The sequence below is a fragment of the Mastigoproctus giganteus genome, chromosome 10 (assembly GCF_048544385.1).
Source record: "Mastigoproctus giganteus isolate SK-2022 chromosome 10, ASM4854438v1, whole genome shotgun sequence".
Classification (NCBI taxonomy): Eukaryota; Metazoa; Arthropoda; class Arachnida; order Uropygi; family Thelyphonidae; genus Mastigoproctus; species Mastigoproctus giganteus.
The window spans coordinates 132,760,077-132,786,244 of record NC_143584.1 but is presented as its reverse complement, the minus strand read 5'-3'; the positions used below and the strand labels follow the sequence as shown (position 1 = coordinate 132,786,244).

Here is a 26,168-nt window from a genome sequence, read left to right as displayed (position 1 = left end):
TCAAGCCTTTCTTGCTAAGAGCAGCCCTCTGACCCCCCACCAATATCATTGCCCTTTTCTATACTCGTTCCAGCTGTTGTATATCCTTCCTAAAATGAGGCTTCCAGAGCCCTCCAGAGGAGTCTTTCAGACCCCTGTATGATCTTAATTACAATGCCTTTCACATACCTTAATTATCTAATCCTCTATATGTATTCACACACATACACATAGCTACCATGAGTGTTACACACACACACACACACACACACACACACACACACACACACACACACACACATGTACGTACACCACTCAACGGATAATCTTAATTTAAATTTAAGCTATCAACAAATAAATATTTGCTGTCTTACTCTCTGTAAGTGTCATGCAGAGAGTAGGCAGCAAATTATTTGAAGGTTTGATATTCCTCTTTGCTTGCAGCAATTTGAAAAATCAGTAAAAAATACTTAAACATTGTTCATTATTTTTTTGATGCCACCTATATTTTCAATATTTTCTAAATATAACAGGGAAAATTACATTTTTATATTAAAAACATATTTTTAATTAATTTTTGAAATTGAATATCCTTTAGACCTGTTGGTGTATGCAATGCATATTGAAAACCTTTGAGCTTCAATGATCATATGGAATTGGATGCCAGCCTGTCAGTAATGGTAGCATCTAATGGAGTGGTTTTCAACCAGGGTGCTGCGGCACAATAGGGTGCTGTGTAATTTGGGTTTAAGTTACTTAAATTTATTATTATTATTATTTTTTTAATTTGTATATTTATTTCATTATAAAGAGGTGTACGGTATCAGTCGTACCGTATATTTTTAATTTTGTGGTGATCTATAATTGATCTTTATTTAGCACCTCTATATAAAGAAAAAAATATTATATAGGTATATATATATATTAAAAAGTCGAAAACCACTGTGTTATATATTTCTTTTGGCTTAGGGGTGCCGTGAAAAAATTACTGGGACACTTAAGTGCGCCGTGAACTGAGAAAGTTTGGGAACCTCTGATCAATTGCATGAAACGTGAAGTGCATGCATAAACAGTTTGGTTGTGGATGATGCTTTAATGTCACAAAATCAGAAAGCATTCCTAATTGGAGGGCAGTGTATTTCAGTAAAGCCAGCTGGCTGCCAGTAATTGTAAGTACATGACAGATGCTACTCAACACATGCATACAATTAGGTTTAACCTAATTCCTGATATCCTAATTGTGCAATAATTACCAGAGATTCGAGGATTTTCAGTGGAGAAATCAAAGAACAAAATCACTGTAGGGAGCGTCTCCTATGCGGATAGAGGAGATGAAGCATACTAGGGTGCTTCATCTCCTCTATCCGCATGTGCCTGACTCAGGATTAAATATCATACAGAGAGTAAGAAGAAAATGGAAACAAAATAATATATCTATAGTTAAGACTGTACAGGTTATTGTTAAAGAATATCGAAAACAACACTGGACTGATAGATTTTACAAGCTAGCACTGTATTGAAAACATGTTGTTTTCATTATTGTTTACTAGCTTTATAGTTAGGTACAGGAATATCTATACAGTTATGTATAGATTTTCCTGTACCCAAAGAACAGATGGTGTTTCTGTTAACTATGCTATATTAGCATTAGTAGAGGCATGTGATGCAAGAAAGCAAACTTATGCAGCATCAGCCAAAAAAAAAAAAAAACGCTTTCACCCCTCCGTTTGTTCCAAATAACCGTCCAGCTCAGCCTTAAATTTGTTGTGGAAGTTGATAGCCTAAACAAATATAAGGCTCAGCTGGACAGTTATTTGGAACGAACGGAGAGGTGAAAGCGAGCAGGTAGTTGGTGAAAACCAACTACCTGCTCTCCACATCTATCCTACATCTGTCTTTCATCAATTTGAATTTATGCCCTCTCAGGTGATTATTCTGAGAAAGAGGAAGAATCCCATCAGCATTGAGCATGATCATTTAAGGCTTTATATTCAAGGCTCAATCAGATCACATCGCAGGTGCCTAGTCTCCAGACACTGTAATTTGCAAAATTTAAGTCTTTCTTCATAAGAGCAACCCTTTGTTCCATTCACTAATCTTGTTGCCCTTCTCTGTACTCGTTCCAACAGCTCTACATCCTTCTTAAAATGAGGCCTCCAGACCTGTATACAGTACTCAAGGTGTGGCCTGACCATTGCCTTATACCAGGGGATAATAACCTCCTTGTCCCTGCTAGAAAAATTCCTGTATATCATTGACAAGACACCATGAGCTACTCTTGCAAACCATCTGCACTGCTCAGAAAACTTCATATCTGCCTGCATAATTATCCCCAGGTCCTTTTCGTTCTCTACCACTGTCAGTGTAGTACCACAGAGTTGATACGTTACTCAGGGGTTACTGCTTCCCATATGTAGTACTTTACATTTGTCAATGTTAAACTTCATTTGCCACCTCTCTGCCCATCTGTTCAACTTTTCTAGATCCTGTTACAGCAGCGTACTGTCATTAGTGTCCTTAACAACCCTGTCAACCTTCGTATCATCTGCAAACTTGAACATTAAGCTTGATATACCATCATCAATATTATTTATAAATGCAGAAAAAAAACACTGAACCCTGAGGAACTCCACTAATGACGTTAGTCCACGATGAGCAATGTTCATTGATTACCACTCTGTCTTCTCCCACTCAACCATCCCTTTATCCATAACAGCAATTTGCCTCCAATGCCACGCTGCTCCAATTTGTTTAGCAGTCTTCCATGTGCAATGGTATCAAAAGCCCTTCGAAGATCCAAATATATGATATCAAAATTATTCCCTACATCCAGTTCCTTTGTGACCACATCATAGTATCTAATCAAATTGGTCAGGCACGACTTTCCCTTAACAAAACCATGCTGTGTCCGAGCTATAACTGAAGTCTTGTCTAGATTATCCTGTGCAGTGCTTTTTTAACCAGTCTCCATTAATTTTCCTGGAACAGAAGTAAACTAACGGTCTATAATTACTTGTGTTGCCCTTTGATCCTCCTTTGTGAATTGGGATCACATTTACACTTCTCCAGTCCATGGGTACCTCCCCTGAGTTCAAAGAAGCTCTCATAATTATGGCTAAGGGTTTGCTTACTTCCTTTGCTGCTTCCTTTAATATAACTGGATGGATCCTATCCACCCTGGGTGCCTTTTTATGTTTATCTTCAACAATTTCTCCTCCACTTTCCACTCAGTTATTACAAAATCATCTAGCTCACTGCCAGAGTTTAACTCACCTCTGGCATTCCCCTCCCTGAATAACTCCTCTTGTGTGAATGTAGATGCAAAATACTTATTTAGTTTGTTAGCCATCTGATCATGATCATCAACAGTTGAACCATCAATATCCAGTTGACCAATCTGATTCATCCCTTTTCTTCTAGAGTTTACATATGTAAAGAACTCTTTGCTGTTTTTCTTTGCATCCTTTGTCAAAGATTTCTCATAATCTGAATTTGCCTGTCTAATCTTCTTTGTGATTTGGTTACAGACCAGCTTATATCTATCATAGGCTTCCATGTCACCCATTAATTTGTATGTATCCCATGCATTTTTCTTCTCTGCCATGTCTCATTAGTTCATCTGACATCCATTTAGGCCCTAAACCTTGAACAGTATTTCTTAGTTGGTATGTAAAGCCTAGTAGCTTCCAAGATTAATTCTTTGAATGCTTCGCATTTTGAATTTGCTGTTGGTAACATCAGTTGGTCCCACGGTATAGAATTTAAATACTGTCTCAGACCGCCGTAGTCGCCTTTACGAAAGCAGAAACCCTTCCCTTTACCCCTGATGGTAGTTACCTCTTTGAGTAAATCCCACTTCAACACACTGTGATTACTGCCACCTAATAGTACCTTTATCTGCAGATTCTTAATGCATGAAGAATCACTGCTGATAATCAGATCAAGAGTATTACTCCCTCTAGTTGCCTCCCGAACATGTTGATGTAGAAAACAATCATCCAATAAATCCACAAAAGCCTTCCTAGTGTGTGAGTGACCAGCCCACAAATTCAGTCAATATCTGGGAAATTAAAATCCCCCATTATAAGACTCTGATTTACTGTCCCTCTCTTTTTCCCTGTACAGTTTCTTATTATACCATCAGAGTCATTAGGCCTATAGCACCCTCCTACTCTCAATTTTGTTCTCCCACTGCTTATGTCGCACCAAACTGACTCGACACTGCACTGTCTAGCGATGTCGACTGGCTTCACTTCCTTGGATTTTGTGTGTTTCTTAACTAATAGCATAACCCCTACTCCCTTCCTATCCTGTCTATCCTTCCTGTACACATTGTACTTCCCAAATTCCAGTTCTGCATTCTTATAGCTGTGTGACACCATGTCTATGACATCCCGAATAGGCGCCTCCGTAGCCAGGTGGGAAGGAGCAGCAGTGTGTAGCACATGCTTCTTGATTAGACCGGGGTTCGAGCCCGTCACCACCAAATACGGAGGATGCGGAAAGGTCAGGGAATGAACACAGCATATCCCGGAGCAATATGGCCTTAGTTGCTAATGCTCCTAAAAACCAAATAACAAACAAACAAACAAACAACCCGAATATAATAGTTATTGTTCTTTTATCTAAGAGATATAGAAAAAAATTGGATTATGTATTTTTCTGAGTGACAGCATCCTTCTGAGAAATACAAGATTACAATTTTAACCTCAATTGATGGAGTAGAAGAACTGAAGTGTATCCCTTTTAGAAATTCTTCTCAGGATCAAGAACCATTGATTTGGAAATGGGATTTTAGTTACAAGCATTATATATTTCTGATTTAGACCAGGTAGACCAGGTTACTGACCTTGGCATTTGACTAATTTCAAATGTGCTCATAAGGTAGGAACAAAGAAGAAAAAGATTGCATTTTGCTGCAGCAGATTAATTATCACCGAATGCAGTCAAGTTAATGTACTACACTATTATGGCTTGATCAGGAATATGAATAAGGTTTTGCTTGTGGTTCCAAGAACACTTAAGTAGTTTAGACTTTGGAGCTGTCAAAATGAGTTTAGAATCGAGATATGTTCCCAGATCCAATTTTTTTCTATATCTCTTAGATAAAAGAACAATAACTATTATGTTTGGGATGTCATAGACATGGTGTCACACAAATATAAGAATGCTTTGTAACCTTTTAATTAGGATAGGTGGAATAGGAGCAGTGTATGTCTGCCTGGGCAAAAGCTGATGAAGTTGTAGAGTAGTTATCACCTTTTAAAGTCACAAAAGGTGATAATAGTGGGCACATTAGAGCTAATGATGTTAAGAGTGAAAGATCTGGGGATTTACTTTTATTAAATACAGAAGAGCATTGAGAAACAGATACAATATAGGACATAAAGGATGCAGAATTTTAATGTGGAGAGTATAATGTGTACAGAAAGAACAAATAGGATGAGAGGGGGAGGATTATGACCTCCTGGTCATAATCTTCCCCTTCTCAGAGAGATAATCAGAAAAAGTAATACTCTTGATCTGATTATCAGAGCAAACCTTCATGCATTAAGAATTTGCACATAAAAGACCAATTAGGTGGCAATAATCACATTGTGGAGCCCCCGTAGCCGAGTGGGCAGGAGCGGGAGTGCAGTAGCACACGCCCTTTGAGTAGACCGGGGTTCAAGCCCCTGACTGCTGAATACGATCGATCTGCCAACCCGCACTGGACCAGCGTGGCGGATTATGGTCCATTTCCCCCCAGCATGAATTGTTGAGGAGGCTTCCACCCTGCAGTGGGTTGATAATGGCTGCACTTTACTTTTTTTTTTTTTTTTAATCACATTGTGTAGATGTAGGATTTACCTAAAGATGTAACTACTATCAAGTGCAAAGATAAGGGTTTTTGCTTTTGTAAAAGTGATTGCAGTGACCTTGTATTTTGCAGTAGTTACATCGTTAAGTAAATCCCACATCAGTACATTCTGATCAGTGCCACCTAGTGGGTCTATTATCTGCAGATTTTTAATGCATGTACTGTCAAGGACGATAATTTTATGAAGAATATTGCTTTTTTTTGTTATCTCTCTAACATGCTGGTGTAGGAAACAATCATCCATTAGATGCATATATTTGTTTTCCCTGTGCTTATGTCACACCAAACTGACCCAACATTGCACTAGTTACCCATGTCAGCTAGATGCGCTGCCATAGATTTCATGTGCTTCTTAACTAAGGCATAATCTCTTTCCCCCTCCTGTCCTTTTATAAACCGTACTCCTCATATTTAAATTCTGCATCTCCCTTGTATCTGATTGACACTGTTTCTGATATCTCCCCAAGGTCTTCATTTGATGACTTGACCAGCACTCCAAATTCATCAAATTTATTTACTATGCTCCTAGCATTGGTGTACATGCCAAGTATACATGTACTTGTTCTTAGTTACCCTAACACAGCCCATATATATCTCCTTGTTCCAAGGCGATATACAACAGGGCTTGTAATCTCTGGTAACTTGCTTTCCAGGCTCCTGCATGTTCCAGTAGAAGCAGTGCAAGGATAACTTTCAACTCTGCCTTTGGCTATTATTAATCTATTAGTCTGTGTATCCCTCCAAGCTTGCAGTTTTCTAACCCACCTAACACTGGCTCGATAGCATTAGCAAATATTCTTTCACCCTTTCTTTATTAAGTGTATCCCATCCCTGTAGAATCAGTCCCTTCTGTTAACAGGCAGAGACCATGCTGAGAAAAATTCTACCCCATTATCTTGAACACTCTCTCCTGAGCTGAATTGACTGACAAGGCTATTCTCTCCTATCATGTCTTGCTACAATTGGAGATACTTTCAAATTTAACTCTAACTAACATCTTTTTCTCAATATTGCCCTCTACTTGTTAAGTTAGTCTGTAGATCTCCTACTCTTAATGTCATCAGTGTCAATGGGTACAACAGTATTACCTTTTGTGCTCTGAAAAGATGTCTGCTCTGTGTCATCTACTTTTGCCCTTGACAGACATACCAGTTCTGATTTACCTGACAGTAGAGTCACATAGAATGGCTGCCTCTTGTTGGACCAGCTCATTCTGCATTGGGGGTTGTTGCTGTGTTGCCTCATGTACAAGTCATCAACTGAAAGTGCAAGGTCTAGTTGAGTGGGCAGCTGAGAGCTTCATGCATGCACAATTAATTCCTTTGAGGGCATCCACCCTGTTTTTCAAACTCGCATTAATGTCCATCAGAATGCTGAGTTAAAGCTCATTATCCTCACACTACATCAAACTCACACATAGATGTCGAACGTGGCTATATGATGTTCTGTTCCAGATAGATCTGCAAACATCAATCAAGTAGTACATTTCATGCAGCTATGACTATGATTTGGAGGATAACTCCCCCCCCCCCAGTTCTTGCCAAACCACAGCACTTACACTACTTTGAGCACTTTACTTTGCTGCTCTGGTCTGAGGCACGATTTCTGTTCAAATACAGTTTAATAGAGAATATTACACTAAATGAAATGCTTAAATTCACTAATAACACTGTGTACCCTATATGCAGCAATAATACGTATTAGGCTATAAATTATAAATGGATAGGTAATAGCATGGATCTTTTACATAGCTAGTATAAACAGTTTCTTTCATTTGCTTGTTAAGGCTATTAATAGTTTATATTTAAGTTTAGTATTAAATATATTATTAATTAATACATTTTAAGGATATTCTTTAATTGTATTATATCTTCACTTATACTACAAATCTTAATATGCCATACATACAAGCAAGAAAACTTAAATAAATAAGACCTTAAGAATTATGACCTTTCTTAATAGGTTTTTCTTAATACCTATTAAGAAATATTGTTCCAAGGTTTAGGCCTAAATGGTTGTCAAATGAACTAATGAGACTTGGTGAATGAACTAATGAGTGGCAGAGAAGAAAAATGCATGGGATGCATATAAATTATAAGGCAACACAGAATCCTATGATATATATATAAGCTAGTCTGTAATCAAGTCACAAAGGAGGTTAGGCAGGCGAAGACAGATTACGAGAAATCTTTTGTAAAGGATGCTAAGAAAAACAGCAAGGATTTCTTTACTTATATAAACTCTAAAAGGAAGGGGATGAATCTGATTGGTCCACTTGATATTGATGATTCGACTGTTGATCCTGCTCAGATAGCAAAGAAACTGAATGAGTATTTTGCATCTACATTCACACATGAGGAATGATGGTTTGAAAATGCCACAAGGTTATCAAATTGTAACAGGGTGCTTAATGATGCAACAGGGTGCTTACTGAGTGTAAACATTTCTAAGGAAATAGAATATTTGCACATTTTATGTTTGATTAGAGTATTTTGAAATGAATGACTCCTTTTTAATATAGCATATGTATTCCTGCATGTTTTTGAAATTGTCTGTTCATTAAGTTACTAAAATTTCAGTATATATCTTTCAATGGAGATACAATTGAGATGTAATTTTGTATTTTTTGAATCAATGGATAAGTTCCCTTTAGAATGTGCAGCTTTTCTCTAGAGGTACAAAAATTTTTTTATTTTTTTTGTTGCTAACCAATGTAATTTGTGCAAACTACTCACTTCCATAACACTAGGTGCAAGTTTATTTTAGCACTCAATTACTCTCTTGCTAAATGCACTTTCTATACATCTATTATGCAACGATCCTTATTTGATTTAGATTTGTCTCCTCATGTGCATGCGTGCATGTGCACATGTGTGTTGTGTATGGAAGAATAAAGTTGCCATCAGCATTTAGTTTACCTAATCCTTTTAAATCTTTATCCACTTCAACTTTCCAGAGACTGCATTTTACAGAACTCCAGAACTTCTAAGAATATCATTTTGAGTCCCCTAATAACCTTGTTGCTCATCTCTGCCCTTTTCCAGCTTTCTAAAATAAAGTTTCCAAACCTATGTGCATTATTATCATTAGCCATATGGTGCAAGGAAGCCTGAGGCTTTTGCTGCACCAGCCAAAAAAAAATTTCTGAATTACCCTGTGAGAGAGAGAGAGAGAGAGAGAGACAGAGAGAATTAGAAGTAGAAGGCAATCACCAAGAAAGAGAAGAATGATGATATCCAGCTCACGACCCTGGGTGTGCCAAGCCCATACTCACCAGATTTTGAGCCCCCTGGGGTTATTCCTTATATGGCCTAACCATTGTTTATATGCTGCGATAATGAACTCTCTGCCTCTGCTGATAAAATTCTTATATATCATTGATAGAATCCCACAGCTTTCCAGCAGCTTTACTGCTCTTCATACAAGACTGTACAATTACCCTTAAGTCTCTTTCATTCTTCGCTATCTTGTGTTTGACATTACCTGAATGGTATATTGTTCTGGGATTATTGCTACCCAAATTCAGTACTTTGCATTTATCAATGTCAAATCTCAATTGCTAACTTTCAGCCCATTTGCCCAATTTATTCAGGTATCTTTGAAGTACCATACCCTAATTAGTCATTAACCACCCTACCTGCTTTTGCTATCATCAACGTATTGATATGACTACATCAGTATTGTTAATAAACATTAAAAACACTAAACTGCCCAACCCTGACTCCTGCGGTGCTTGACTGATCACATTTGTTGATGAAGAGCTGCTGTCCTTTTTATGTGGGTTTTTTTTTTTTTTTTTTTGTCTCCTACCATTCCTTTATCTATAGTAATAATTTGTCCCAAAATGCCATCTTGCCAATTTATATTACAATCATTAATGGAACAGTATTGAAACTTTACCGAGATTATGTCAAAATTATTCTTTGCATCCATCTGGTTTTTTTCTGCTAACTTTATAATAGCCAATCAGATTAGTCAGGCAACAATCTCACTTAAAGAAATCTGTGCTGTAATTACCTTATAGCTCTACTCTTTGTCAGGATGATCTTGCAATACTTCTATCACTATAGACTGCACTATTATTTTTTTTTTTCCTATTGCCGTAGAGATCAAACTTGCAGGTTAGCATTAGCTTTAGTAGAGGCTTATATAGAGAAAAAAAAAAAAAAAAACCCTTCCGATTTCACCCATCCATTAACTCCAAATGTTTGTCTAGTTCTGCCTTGAATTTATTTAAGCTTTCAACTTCTGCAATGACAGATGGAAGTTTGTTCCAGCAATTAACCACCCACTGGCCAAAGGCAAATTTCCACACATCCATTCTGCAACTATTTTTCCTCAGTTTGAATTTATGTCCCCTCAGGTAACTAATCTAGGCAAGAGGAAGAATTCCATCAGCATTGAGCTTGCTCAAACTGTTCAAGGCCTTATACACCTCAATAGTTATCTGCTTCGCCCTTAGAAAACCACCCATGTGCTTTTTTGGTGTAGTATTAATAAAACAATACTATAATTTGTATGGTATCCATTTCTATTTAGTGTGACAAGGCTTTTAGGCACCTATACTTCTGTATATGGGGCAGTGCAGAGAAAAAAGGTAGCATGTTTAAAGAAGGTAAATTGTAGGGACAACCAACCATTGGAGTTTAAAATAGGTGAGATGATCACATATTTCAATTGTTCTTGTGTGAATATGGATTTGAATATTTTGAAGCTGTGAAAGTTAATAATTGAGTGGTTATGTAGTTTTAGTTTTTAAGGGTGAACGTAAAATAAATCTAAGATGTAGATGTGTAGATAATCATTTCTTTAAGTGATTATAAAAATTGTTTACCGTTGATAACTGTGTCTTCTTGATTCTGTAATAAATGTACACATCCTTGAATTGGAATCGAATGCTTATTATTTTTTGTTAAAACATGCATACAGCTGATTCTTTGATCGATCTAACACAAATCCTTCTGAAAAGAAAGGTTACCCCCCCCACCGCTGAATAAGAATTGTATATGAAAATTAAGTCTGATGGCCTTTGTAATATTGCTTCTGAAGTGGAAGCATGATTTCACCATTCCAGGAAAATAAAAAAATAAATTTCACTAATGAATAAAAATGAATTGTACAAATGAGAGTTAATTGTTATACTTTTTTGTTTCTTTGGTTTGTGAAATTTTGATCATTTATTAAGGTTTTGTTTTAACAGCCAATCAGGAAACTATAGTTGAATTGGTTGGATTTATGAAAAGAATATCTGTATATCAAAACTCTGAGCAGAATCCAGTGAATGCAGTAACTCATAGAGATGAAACAACACAACTAGGTTATCAGGAGCCTTTACCAATAAAAAAGGTACCTTTTTCATGGGATATTAACATTGTTTTATAAATTGGTGTCCAAAAGTTAAGCCAAAAGTACAGCCATGTTTTCTTTATTTTTTATATTTCTGAGGGTGGTCTCTAAAAAAGTAAGGTAACATAGTATTTGTAACAATACTTCTTTTCACTCTATAAGGAAATTACATGATAATCGATGGTTTACAGTAAGCATGATAAATGATGGTATAGTATTGCATGATAAATGATGGTATAGTATTGCATGATAAATTACATGATAAATGATGGTACCGGTGAAGTATTTCTGAAAACTGCAAGGAGAACCTGTTATGAAAAGAGGTTCCAAAATTTGGAACCTCTTTTCATAACAGGTTAGTTTTTTAAATAAATTATTTATTTATTTTTTTTTTTACTTAATTATCATAATAAATTATACTTAATAAATAGTTGAAATTGTTATATTCTTATTAGTTAGCTTATTTTTGTATTTAAGCAAGTATTTAGAAAGCTGCAGCTTAATATTCGGATAGCATTCGTTATCAATGTTTTGTCTGGAACTTCCTAACTCAAGACTAGTAAATTGTAGTTGTCATTGTTGTTATTTGGTTTTTAGGAGCATTAGCAACTAAGGCCATATTGCTCCGGGGATATGCAGTGGTCATTCTCTGACCTTTCCGCATCCTCCGTATTTGGTGGGCATGGGCTCAAATCCCGGTCTAATCAAGAAGCGTGTGCTACGCACTACTGCTCTTGCCCACCTGGCTACGGAGGTGCCAAATTGTAGTTTAGCAGACTAATAGTTAATTATACTGTTCTAATGTGTAATAAATAAATTTTTGAATTCATAGTAAGATATTTGTAATTTTAAATTTTAATTCAAAGAAATTTGGATTTATCTAGAAAAGTGAGTTATATCATGCTGAATGATGGCAGAATTTCTAATATTGATTCATCTGCAAATTACATTCTTTTTGCTTGCACTCATTGTCATATGTATGCCAAGCTTTTGCCCGCTGATGGAGAGGTAATTTAGTGTACAGGATGCTAGGAGTGCTACTAACTAAATTCATAAATCAACATACTGTCAGGTGTGATTGTGTCACTGAAGAAATGAGCTGCCCTAAATTTAGCAAATTCAGTGTGGTGGCTCATGTTGTTGTTGGGTACTGTGCTCACAAATCCATCCCGAAAAATGGATATACTTGTGCAGAATGTTTTGATTGCACAGGAGATAGCCTTGTTTGAAGATTCAATGGTTAGGGAGACAGAGAATATATTTTGTAAGATAGACTGAGTTATGTATACCAAGAGCAAAAATTGACAATGTAACATAAAGTTTATCAGCTTGTAATGGGATTACTGGATGTGGTAATACATGTGGGAACTAATGATTTAAAGCCTAAATGAACTGATGAATTGTTTATCAAAATATGAGGTCATGTTAAAAAGTGTCATAATGTAGAACATTTTGTCCTGCCTATTTGTGGATTAACTATTTTTCTTAGTATGGCTGGCTTGAGTTGGCAGATGAACTTTATTTTGTAAAGATGGTATTCACTAAATAGAGGTGGTTCAAAAGTTTTTGTTAATGACATTGAGGATGCATTAAGGGTTCAGAAAACTGCTGGTTTGGAGAAGTCAGTGTGAGATTGGCTGAGATCAGTGGCATATGATAACATTGCATTGCACCCTCTTTGAGAGTGCTTGTGTGCAACCATTAATAACCTTAAACACTGAAAAGGAAAATGTAATGGAAGCAGAATTCTTCAGCAGTTGAAGACCACATGGAAAAACCCTTTTAAGAAACTATAAGGGGTGCATTGTTGTACAAAAGCAGTGAAGTAAAAAAAAAAAATTTGTCTGCCCAGTAATGCCAAGAGTATTTTTAAACAAATTAAATGATTTGGACATTTTTGATCAGATTGAGTGCTGATGTGGTTGGGTTTACTAAGACAGTGCATCTCAGGTATATGAGATTAAAGAATTTCATTTCAGTGAATACAATGTCTTAAGGAGATAGTGGGAAAGATGGTGTGGTGGAGAAGTGATGCTTCTGATCAAAAACTGCTGAAAGTAACTGGAATCTTCTCTATGTTTGAAGAAAGTAATGTGTATATTGAGTTAGTGTGGTATGAAATGACTTGTAAAGGGTAGATGAATTTGCTCTATAACATACTATAAAGGGGTATGTTATAGGGCAAAAATCTCTTTAGGCAATTTGAATGAGCTAGCAAGTATGACTCTCATTATGGGTGACTTCAGCTTAAACTGGAAATATACTGTATGGTACCAGGATTTTGACAAAACTGGATGATTGTTATTTATCCTACCATATTAGATAGTGTACAAGGGACTCTAATATGGATTTAATTCACACTAAGGAGCCTCCTCATAAAGAAATCCATGTAGTTCAAAGGTAATTGTGAGAGATTCAGTTTTCAAGAGATGGGATGAGATATTTCTTGAGGTTCAATAGTTAACTGGAGTGACTATTGGTGCGTGTCGAATACCAGTTTGCTATGAGAGATGTTCAACAGATTATTATTACTAGTGGCGAAAGATGGAAGAAAGCAAGCTTATACGGTGTTAGCAAAAAAAAAAAAAAAAAGAGTAAAACCATACTTATGTCACCTGCCTATCTGCTTTAACAATTTGTTTAGTTCTTCCTTGAATTTATTCAAACAACTCACTTCTATAACACTAGATGAAAGTTTGTTCTAACAATCAACCTTCTGGCTGATGACAAATTTCTGTATTTCAATTTGAATTTATGTCCTCTCATGTATGTAGTCTAAGAAAAAGGAAGGATTCTCTCCACAATGAGCTTGTGCAATCCATTCAGAGCTGCCTTCAATGCCTCAATCAGATCTTGCAGGGATGCAGTCTCCAAATGCTGAAATTTGCAGAACTGAAGCCTTTCCTGGTTAGAACACCCCTTTTGTAACTCCTCACTAATCTTTTTGCTCTTCTTTGCACCTGCTCCAACAGATCCACATCCTTCAGAAAATGAGGCTTCCAGACCTGTATCATCATCATGAGTTCCTTCAGTCTCTATGACTGGTTGTTAGCACTGATGACTTTTTTCCACATCTCTCTGTTGAGTGCCATCTTCTTCAAGTCCTGGTATGATCTTGTTGTATCCCTTTGCAGTTGCTTTATGAAATTGTTTCTCAGTCACCCTCTGGGTCTAGTTCCATTAGTCTTTCCTTCTATGATCAGGCTTAGCATTTCTCTGTCTTAGATTGTGTCCGAACCACTTTCCTCTTTGCTCCTTGATTAGGTTTATCATTTTTCATTTTTCTCCTAGTTCTTCTAAGACTTCTTCGTTGGTGTCTTTTTTTTTTTTTTTTGGTCCAGTTTATTTTCTTTAATTTTCTCCAGCACCACATCTCGAATGCTTCAATTCTCTGTTTGTCTTGTTTGTTTATCGTCCAGGTTTCGGATGCATATAGGGCCATGTTCCAGACATAGGATTTTAGAATTCTTTTCCTTATGTTCTCATTCAAATACTTTGTTGTCAGAATTTGTTTTTCCCTGAAAGCTTGTTTTGCTTCCCCAATTCGTGCTTTTATTTCATCCATGCATCTTGGCTCAGCATTTGTCCTAAATATTTAAATATTTACTTGTTCAATGTTATTGTTTCCTATTTTGATGTTCATAGCTTTGGGGTCCTTTGAGAATGTCATGCACTTGATTTATTCATATTAATTTTCATATGATAAGCCTCAGCTGTATGGTTGATCAGCTGTAACATCTCAATCAGGTCACTCCTTCTGGTTACTACAATTGCTTGATCATCTGCAAATTTTATTGTTTTTATTTGTTCATCGTTTATGGTCGCTCATAAATTGCTGTTTTCAAGGACTTCTGCCATCATTTCCTCCACATTGATGTTAAATAGGCCTGGTGAAAGTAGGCAGCCTCGTTGAACTCCATTTTTCTATTTTTGTTGGGTCTGTTTCCAAGTTGTCAATATATACTATGGCTTTCTGGTCTTTGTACAATGTTTTTATTAAGTTTAGTATGTTTTCTTCTATTCCTATTTTTTCCAGGATTGAGAAGAGTTTGGCCATTGTATTCTATCGAAGGCTTTCTTGTAATCAGTGAAGCAAATGTAAAGGTTTTTTCCTGGATCAATAAATCTCTCTCCCATAAGCCTTAGGGCTGCAATGGCATCTTTTGTGCCCCTGTATTTCCTGAAACCAAATTGGTCGAATGCTAAATAACTGTTGATTTTGTTATTGATTCTCTGTTTTATTATTTTTAGTGAAATTTTGGATTCATGTGGAATAAGGCTGATAGTCCCATGTTGGCTGCATTGCTTGGTATTGTGCTTTTTTGGGGAATGGGATCATGTCTGCTGTGCAGTGATCTTCAGGCCATGAACCTTTGTACATCTGGCTTGTTAAGGTGAAAATAAGTTCATGTAGCTCATTACTTCCCTCTTTAATGAGCTCAGTGGGCAAGGAGTCAATTCCTGCTGCTTTTCCAATAGGCACTGCTTCAAATTCTTCTTTGGTTATTGGCAGGTTTTCCGTGCTGTCTTCTGAGTCACTCCTTTTGATTTCTGTTTCTTTGTGGGTGGTCTCTTTGGTAGAGTTCAGTGATGTATTCTTTCCATCTTGTTTTTATTTCTTCAGGTTTTGTCAAAAGTTGCCCATGTTTGTTGCTTATAGTGCTGGATCTTATTCCCTTCTTCCTTGTGAAATGTAATTTTGTTGAAAGCTAGATCTAATCTGCCTTTTTATCCAGATCTTCAATGATTCTATGCCTTTTGCTCCACCACGTTTCCCTAGCTTGCCTACACTCTTTATGAAGTTCATTCGTTAGGGAAGGAACTTCATAGAGAGTATGAAGTTCATTCCCTAACGAATTCATTCTTTAGGGAATGAACATTGTGTGTTGTTCAAAGGTGTGTAGTTCATTCTTCATAGAATGAACTACACACCTTTGTCAGTGTTGATGTTTTTCTATTTCCTTTTTTCTTCTATTTTTGCCCAAATTTCTTGTGAGATCCAGGGTTTCCTCGCTTATGTTCTTTTGAAGCCCACAATTTTTGTTGTTGCTCTGGTGATGGTTTCTTTAATAAACTTCCATTTTTCTTCTGTTGTTTTGTTTTTGTTAGGATTTTTTTGTACAGCTTTGTACAGCTATTTTAAATTTTGTTTTGTTTCTTCTTGTCTTAATGATTATCGATTTCATTTCTTTCTGTTGCTCCTTTTCTTTTGTGTTTTTAATTTTAGTCTGCTCTTTAACATTACTAGATTGTGATCACTATCTGCATTTGCACCTGGGTAAGCTATAGACTTTCTAACTTGATATCTTTCTTTTACTAGAATATAATCTAGCTGATATCTGTTTGAGTCTCCTGGGCTCTTCCATGTATACTTTCTTCTTTTGGGAACTTTGTACCATGTATTCGTGATAATAAGTTTCTCTTTTCTGCAGAAATCTACAAGGCACTCTCCTCATTTATTTCGGTTTCCCAGTCCGTAATTTCCAGTGATCTTGTCTTCTCTTTCTTCTCCTACCACTGCATTCAAATCTCCCATGATTATCACATTGAGGTTTGATGGTGTGTCTCTAAGTATTTCTTCCAGCTGTTCATAGAGTTCTGCTTCCTGGTCATCATGGTTTGACGTTGGCATGTAAGCCTGGACGATAAGTATGTATATTGATACTGCTGCTGTTCTTGCTGTTATTATTCTCGTTCCTATGACTCATATGTTGGTTACTTCTTTTCAGATTTTTCTTTCCATACTTAGTGCTACGTCTCCTTGTCCATTTGTGATGCCATAGTGAATTATTCTGAATTCCTCACTCCAGAAGTCTCCTTATTTACATCTAACTTTGCTTAGTCCTAAAATCTTGAGTTGGTATCATCTCATTTCTTTTTTAATGCATTCCAACTTTCCTGTCTGGAGCAGAGTTTGGATGTTCCATGTTCCAAGGTTCGTGTACGGATTTTGTTGGTTGATGGCCTGAGGGGTCTTACATCTCCTCCTGCAGGACACGACACCTGGCGCTTGACTAACCAAGGTCCCATTGGAGTCACCCACTGAAGAAATGTGTGGAAAATTCATGATTGCTAAAACACGGGATAGATAATGTGGTAGCTTCCCCTTTCTCTCCACATCACAGTAGCAGAAACAAGTCTTGAATATGCCAAGGGTGCTTCTGCGAGTTCATGCTGAAATCAAGCCCATTTTCTGCTTTTGGGTGATAACAAGGGGTACTACTGCTCTCCCTCATGGTTGGTTGTGATTAAGGTTGTGGCACAGGCTCGCCACTGTCCCAGCACTGTTGTAGAGCTTGTGTGGCAATTTTTAGGAACAACTTATCAGGTTTGTCCTGCCACGCTCTGATAGTACTGCTGCTGCTTGTCCGGGGCTAATGTAGTATCTAGCTTCCACCTTGGGGGCTCATTCTGTGGCATACAGCTCTTCCCTGGGAATTAACCCAGATCTATATAAATTACTCAAAATGTGGCCAAACCAATGCCTTAATGGAATAATCATCTTCTTAGCTCTGCTTGCTAATTTATTGTATATTATTGACAAAACTCCATTGAGCTGCCCTGGCAGCCTGTCTACACTGCTGAGAAAACTTCATATCTAACTGCACAGTTACCCCCAGATACTGAAAAAGACCTGAGTGTACTACCACACTGGTATGTTAATTTCAGATTACTGCTGTCGCTGTGTAGTACCTTTCATTTGTCAAAGTTAAGCTTTAATTGCCGCATCTGAGCCCATCTGCTGATTTATCTAGATCTTATTGTAGTTAATGACAGTAATCAGGGTAGTAGTCTACCCCGATTGCTGTCATTAACCTTTCTGCGAACCATTGTATCAGCTACAAACTTGACATAAGCTGATCCCTTCATCAGTAACATTAATAAATACTGAAAACATTGTGCTCAGCTCTGAAGTCTGGGAGACTTCACTAACAGCATTTTTCCAAGATGAGCAGTGCCCATTGATAACCACTCCCTGTTTTCTCCCACTCAACCATCCCATTATACTTTGCAGTATTGATATTACATTACATCAGTATTCAGATTCTTATTTGTGTGAGCATAAGAGAATATGTAAAAAAAAAAAAAATAAAATAAATAAATTAATTAAAAAAAAAAAAAAGCTACTGATGTGATAAGACTAGTAAAGCTGACTATTAAAAAGGATTAGCAAAGAGAAAGACTATGAGAAAGGATTAGCTAAGTGCAGAGAGAAGAAATTATTGGTGGAATGAGCAATGCACAAAAGGCAAAAAAGCAAAAAATAAAGCCTGGAATTTGTTTCGGCAATATCCAACAACACCCAATCTAATAAATTATAAGATGTCAAAGGCAAAAGCACGTTTCATACAAAAGCAAGCCAAGAAAGAATCCTGGATCCGTTTTGTATCAAGTATTAACAAAAACACTGACAACAAAATAATATGGAAAAAAATTAGACAGCTTTCTGGTAAGTTTCCTACTGTACCTTCACCAATTCTGTCCTGTAATGGGCAAGATCTATCTAGTCTTTTAGATATCGCAAATGCTTTGGGCAACACATTTGCTGAAATCTCAGTGGCAGCAGCTTATACTCCCCCTTTCCAGAGAATTAAAAACACTGCAGAACAGCACTCTATTAACTTCCAAACTGCCTTCCTTCTGCCGTATAACAATCCCCTACAATATTCCGAAGTTTTGCATGCTATTGGAACAGCCCACGATGGTGCTGCTGGACCAGATGGAATCTATTACGTCATGCTACAACATCTTGATGACAAAGCTTTGCGTCTTCTTCTGCTCTTTTGCAATCGTATTTTTCTAGAAAATGTCTATCCAACTTCTTGGCATCATTCTACTGGTTTGGCATTCCTAAAACCTGGAAAAGATCCAACCAACCCCCATAGCTATAGACCAATATCCCTCTCAAGCTGCCTCAGCAAAATTCTAGAAAAAATTGTTCACTGTAGGCTCGTCTGGATCATTGAGTCAGAACAGTTAATGAGCAATAGTCAGTATGGGTTTCGTCAAAACAGGTCATGCCCGGACCTTATGGTTAAGGCTGAATTTGCCATTCGTAATGCCTTTATTAAGCATGAACATCTAGTAATGGTTTCCATAGATATAGAGAAGGCTTTTGATACCACCTGGTGGCATGGCATACTAAGAGATCTTTACTCTCTTGGTCTGCAGGGCAAGACCTATATTTATAAAGCATTTTCTACACACTAGATCGTTTCAAGTTCGATACCAACATGTCCTCTCTGCAACTTTCATTCAGGAAGAAGGTGTTCCACAGGGATCAGTACTGAGTGCCACTCTTTTCGCCCTAAGTATAGATTCTATCACTAAACAACTTCCAAATACTGTAGAAACTTACCTTTATACAGATGACCTTTCCATCTTCTGTCATTCCCAAAATATGAGATCTATTGAACGACAGCTTCAGATAACATTAAATAAAATACAACAATGGGCCAGCCTTAACGGCTATAGGCTTTCGCAGCAGAAAACAGTTGCTATCCATTTTTGTAGACAACGCAAATTTCATCTGGATCCTGAACTTCACATCTCTAATATTTCCATCCCAGTCACTAGTAACATTAGATTTCTAGGTTTAATCATGGACAACAAGCTAAATTTCTTAGAGCACATTAAAAAAGTACATACTGCCTGCTTAAAAAAGATAAACATACTCAGAGCTTTATCTGCACAAACATGGGGTGCAGATCGTACCTCCCTTCTTCGATTATACAGGGGATTAATCAGATCTCATCTTGTTTATGGAGCTCCCATTTATGACTCTGTCAGAAAGAGTGCATTATGCCGGCTTGATCCAGTTCAACACAGTGCACTGAGGATTGCACTTGGCGCATTCAGAACATTGCCAGCACATAGCCTTTACATTGATGCTCACAAGCCACCACTATCTTTACGTAGGAAATTGCTATTGCTGAAGTATTCTGTCAAGATAGAAAGTTGTGCCTCCCATCCCATTCAGCCATATCTTTTCAATCCACCATTAGAAAATCTGTACAGAAATAAACCTAGCATAGTAAAACCAGCTGGTCATCGCCTTCTTGAACTACTGCAGGTTTGGAATATATTCATCCATTCTGTACAACAATGGAATGGATGGATATATTCATTCATTCATTCATTCATTCATTCATCTGTTCAACCTCCTATACAGACCTGTGACACTTACCTCTGTCATTGGGGAAAGAATATTTTACAATCATCAAATATCAGACAAGTTCATGCTGTTCACACTCAAAAATATATTGATTTTTTACTAATATACACAGATGGCTCTAAATCCAATTCAAAAGTTGGAGCAGCTGCAGTGTTTCGGAATACAATTGTATCAGCAGCCCTTCCTCCTGAATTCAACATCTTTTCAGCTGATTTATTCGCAATTAAACTAGCTTTAAAAAATCTCTCTCCTGACTGCTCTTTAAAATCAGTAATTTACACAGATTCCTTCAGCTCAATCAAGGCTTTGTGTAATTCCTCAGATAAATTTCACCCTGTTATAATTGAAATTAGAAAATTATTACTAAAGATTAAAGAACGCCACCAACTGGTCACCTTCTGCTGGACACCAGCACATTCTGGTATTTTAGGCAATCAACAGGCTGATAAAGCTGCAAAAAACCCAACCAGCTTAGATTTAACCAATATCCCTGTTCCAGCCCCAAACTATGCACTAATGATTCATGCGGCATGCCTATCAGAATGGACAGCACTATGGCATTCCCAAACGAATAATAAACTCTTTCAGATTAAACAGGTTCCGAAAATCTGGCTCTCCAGTGTCCGGACATCGAGACGAGAAGAAGTAATTCTTTCAAGAGCAAGAATAGGTCATACTTACCTGACCCACCTTCATTTACTCACAGGAGATGATCCACCACAGTGTCCACATTGCTATATAAATATGACTGTTAACCACATTCTCACTGACTGCCTCTATTATAAACAAGACAGAATTTCAACCCTGCAATCACTGGTTATCCTTACCCTAGTAACCAGTAACCCTAGAGAATTTGATTGGTGACAAGGCCAATATATCTGAATTTCTCCGTTTTCTGAAACAAACTAGAATTTTTAATCTTTTCTGATTAAAGGCATTTCAGACAGTATGATTCTTTCTCTTTTACTTTAATATAAATGAATAGGAGCACTATAGCCAAAGTAGCTTATGCTCCATGAAACTGCCACAACAACAACAGCAGCAACATCATCTGGGTTCTAAGACTTTCTTACACCCAATGCACATGGGTCTGATTTGATTAGCTTTTTTCTTTGTTTCACATATATAAAAAATTCCTTGTCCTCAATTTTTTCTCTTTTGGCCAATGCTTTCTCATATGCAGCCTTGGCCTCCTTAATCTTATTTGTGGTATTATGAGAAATCTGCTTATACCTGTTGTAGATTTCGGTACTTTTCATCCCTCTGTAACTATCCCATGCTGTCTCTTTCTGTTCTCTTTGAGCAGTCAGCTCTGCAATCATCCATTTTGGCATCCTCCTGCAATTATTTTTAATGGTATGTATGTGATTCATGGCTTATGTGAATTATTCTTTAAAAGTATTCCCTAATTCAAATATATTCATCCTCACTCAGCAATCAGCCCAATTAATAGATTATAATAGAACGTATAATAATAATAATAGAATTTTAAGCCCTCTGATAACATCTGATTCGTTAGTAATAATGAGGTCAAGAATATTGTTGCCCTTATTACTTTTTCTGACATGCTTGTACAAATAATAATTTTCTAGTTTATTTTAAAAAATTTTTCCCATGGTGAGTTTCCCTTCCACTTATTTCAATCAATCTAGGGCAGATCAAAGTCACCCATAATAAGAAATTCATGCATGGTTGTCCATTCTATCTGCATGTGGAGACTCTCATCATCCTCTTCACAATTTTTTGGTCTGTAGATTACTTCCACTCTCATGATACCGTTACTACCAACTAACTCAAATCTCATGGATTCTATGTTGGAAGACACAACTTCAACTTAAAAAAACTCTTTTTGCACTCAGGCTGCTTTTGAGATGAATCAAGACCCCTCCACCCCTTCTATCTTTCTTAAATACATTATACGTATCATAGTGGAACCAGTCATCCCCAATTTCCGAATGCACCACATTTCTGTTAGTCCTGTTATGTCAGCATTAGTTGTCCTAACAAAGAATTTAGATTCTGCCATTTTATTGACAACACTCCTGACATTACTATAGACACAGTTGAGAATAAGTAATTTTCTATAGTTTAGAGAGAGAGAGAGAGAGAGAGAGAGAGAGAGAGAGAGAGAGAGAATCTTTATTACAACCTAATTTATTACCTTGACACACCCCTTGAAGTTATCAGGATTGTTTTCCTGGCTTTATCTTCTCCCCTTCCTCATTTGGAACATTGCTATTCTCAGAACAGCTTACCATTGGCTGTTATGGCAAACAAACAAGAATTCTTGTTTGATATGGGTCAGAATCAGATAAAAGTGGATCTAAAATACCTTTCCCACCCAACTAGCAGGTTCCCTGGACTCTTAAGTAATCCTCATTGATATTGGCAAAAATCCTTGTACCACCTTTGCTCAAATACCATCTCTACAAATGCCAGCCATGCTAATAAAAATTTCCGTCAGAGAGTCTTGCAGGTTCCCTTAAGTCTTGAGTTAATCCACAAATCTGTCAGCATATAATTCTCCCTATTGCATCTGTCCAGAATTGCAGTCACATACACACATTCTGACCTGACTCTGTTTATCCAACCAATTGTCGTGTTTCTTATGTTTAACATCATTGGTCTCCATATGAATAATAATGCTCTCTTTACCTCCCTTAAAATCTGACAATCTGTGGGAACACTATCAATTGTTGCTCCTGGCAAATGCAATCTGGTTCTGGACCACCTATCATTATTACAAATCAAGTTGCCCATTTTGTTGACAACAGTCTCCCAATCAATCTTGATCACATTCGACCAGAGCAGTCTGTCCTTGACTATTTTTTATTTATTTATTTATTTTTATTTTTTTTTTTTTTGGGATCTGAATCGAGAGTGCATCATTTGGCAGGTCACGAGATATTTGAGTCCCTGATGAGCTCCAAGTTACATTTGTGTCTAGGCTGACATTTTGGGGAAATTTCAATTATTATTATTATTATTATTATTATTTTATTTTTATTCTTTTTATTTTATTTATTTTGTTATTTTATTTTATTTTATTATTATTATTTTTTTGGCTGGTGCCGCATAAGCCATAAGCTTCTTTAACCCATGTGACTAATGCTAATATGAAAGGCACTTCAGGTAGATGGAATCTATCCAGTTACATTAAAGGAGATGGCAAAGGAAGTAAGCAAAACCTTAGCCATAATTATGAGAGCATCCTTGGACTCAGGGGAAGGCGCAATGGACTGGATATGTGCAAATGTATCTCCAATTCAGGAAGGGGGGGTCAAAGGATGACGCGAGTAATTATAGACCTGTTAGTTTGACTTCTGTTTCAGGGAAAATGATAGAGTCACTGGTTAAAGAAGTACTGCCTGATCATTTAGACAGGACAGCAATGATAATTCAGACACATCATGGGTTTGTTAAGGGGAAGTCTTGTTTGGACAATTTGATTGGATACTATAACATGGTCACAAAGGAACTGGATGCAAAAAATAATTTTGATTTCCTACTTGGATTTCAGGAAAGCTTTTGATACTGTTGCACATGGAAAACTACTGTACATATTGGAGCAGTATGGCATTAAGGGCAAGTTGCTTCAATGGATAAAAGGATGGTTGAGTGAGGGAAGACAAAGAGTGGTAATCAATGAATATTGCTCTATGTGAACTAGTGGTGTCTCTCAGAGTTTGTTGTTGGGTCCATTATTGTTTTGTATATTTATCAATGTTATTGATGAAGGTATATCAAGGTTAATGTCAAAGTCTGCAGATGTACAAAGTTTGGAGAGTTGTTAATGACAGTAAGCTGCTGCAACTGGATCTGGAAAAGTTGGGCAGATGGGCTGAGAAGTGGCAACTGAAGTTTAACATTGACAGATGCAAAGTACTGCCTAGGGTTAGCAGTAACCCCATAGAAATGTACCAACTGGGTGGTGTTACACTAAGGGTAGTGGAGAATAAAAGAGACCGGGGGGGGGGGGGGGGGGTAATTGTGCAGTCCGATATGAAGTTTTCTGAGCAGTGCAGACAGTTGCTGGCGGAGGTCTTAGGGTCATGTCAATGATATACAGGAATTTTACGAGCAGGAATAAGGATATGATTATCCCTTTGTATAAGGCAAAGGTCAGGCCACACCTTGAATGCTGTGTACAGGTCCGGAAGATTCATTTTAAGAAGGATGTAGAGTTGCCAGAACGAGCAGAGAAGGGCAATAAGACTGGTCAGGGCAACAAAGCTGTCTCTTATGAAGAAAGGCTTAAGTTCTGCAAATTGCAGCTTCTGAAGACTAGGCACCTGTGAGGTGATCTTATTGAGGTGTTTAAGGTCTTGAATGGATTGAGCAGGCTCAATGCTGATGGGATTCTTTCTTTTGCTCAGATTGCAAACCTGAGGGGGCATAGATTCAAATAGAATTTGAATCTATGCTATATATAGATTCAGTTGTAGAATTGATGTGCAAAAATTTGCCTTTAGCCAGCGGGTAGTTGATTGAGGGAACAAACTTCTTCCATCTGTTGTTGTGAAAGTACTGTGGAAGCAGTAATCCCAGAGTAATATATTAACTGTGTGGTACTACACTAACAGTGGTATAGAACGAAAATGACCTTGGGGGTAATTGTGCAGTCAGATATGGATATGAAGTTTTCTGGGCAGTGCAGATGGTCTGCAATAGTAGCTCATGGTGTCTTGTCAATGATGTGCAGAAATTTTTCTACCAGGGATGAAGAGGTCATTATCCCCTTGTATAAGGCAGTGGTCAGGCCACACCTTGAGTACTGTATACAGGTCTGGAGGCCTCATTTTAAGAAAGATATAGAACTGCTGAAACAGGTACAAAGAAGGGCAACAAGTTTAGGGATTGGAACAATAGGGTTGTTCTTTCGGGTTGCTCTTACGAAGAAAGGCTTAACTTTTGCAAATTACAGTGTCTGGAGACTAGGCACCTGCGAGGTGATCTGATTGTGGTCTATAAGGTTTTGAATTTTTTTGAGCATGCTCAATACTGATGGGATTCTTCCTCTAGCTCAGAATAATCGCCTGAGAGGGCATAAATTGAAATTGAGGAAAGACAGTGGTAGGATAGATGTGCGGAAGTTTGCCTTTAGCCAGCAGGTGGTTGATTGCTGGAACAAACTTCCGTCATTGTAGAAGTTGATAGCGTAAATAGATTGAAGGCAGAACTAGAGAAACATTTAGAGTGAGTGGATAGGGGAAATGAGAGGGTTTTTTTTTTTTTTTTGCCTTTTGCCTAATGCTGTATAAGCTTGCTTTCTTGGATCATATGCCTATGCTAATGCTAACTTAAATAAATTCAAGGCAGAACTGGACAAACATTTGGAATGAAAAAAAAAATATTCCCATTTCAGTGATCAAACTGAAATGGGAATATTTTTTTTTTTTTTTTGGGTGATGCTGTCTAAGCTTGCTTTCTTGCATCATATGCCTCTGCTAATGCTAATGCTAAATATCGATAACAGAGGCTATCTGAATATTAAGCTGTAGCTTTCCAAATAAATTAAAATTACAGCATTTTACATAATTTAAATGAACAATATATTACAAAAATTATTCTTCTGACAAAATTTTAACAACCAGTGGAATTAAATTTAAGTTCCCAATGAAAATTATGAAGTTCCTGCTAAAATGTCAATAGCAAAGGCTATCTGAATTTTAAGCTGGGCTTTCCATATACAGTCCATCCAGTTATTTGGGACACATCGGGACTAGTGCATTTTGTCCCGATTAAGCGGCTGCCCCAATTATCCAAAGTTTCATGTAAATAGTTAAAAATACAATGTACCCCCTCCCT

At 37.1% G+C, this 26,168-nt stretch overlaps 1 protein-coding gene across 6 annotated transcripts in view; it reads left to right on the top strand.

The window, feature by feature from the left end:
- LOC150079291 (intermembrane lipid transfer protein VPS13D-like) overlaps positions 1 to 26,168 on the top strand; it is a 1,618,665-nt gene that overhangs the window by 436,757 nt on the left and 1,155,740 nt on the right. For all 6 annotated transcript variants that reach the window (XM_090383928.1, XM_090383929.1, XM_090383926.1 and 3 more), the window contains one exon: positions 11,040 to 11,185. In XM_090383928.1, the coding sequence (XP_090240054.1) occupies positions 11,040 to 11,185 (146 nt within the window). The remainder of the gene's footprint in view (positions 1 to 11,039; positions 11,186 to 26,168) is intronic.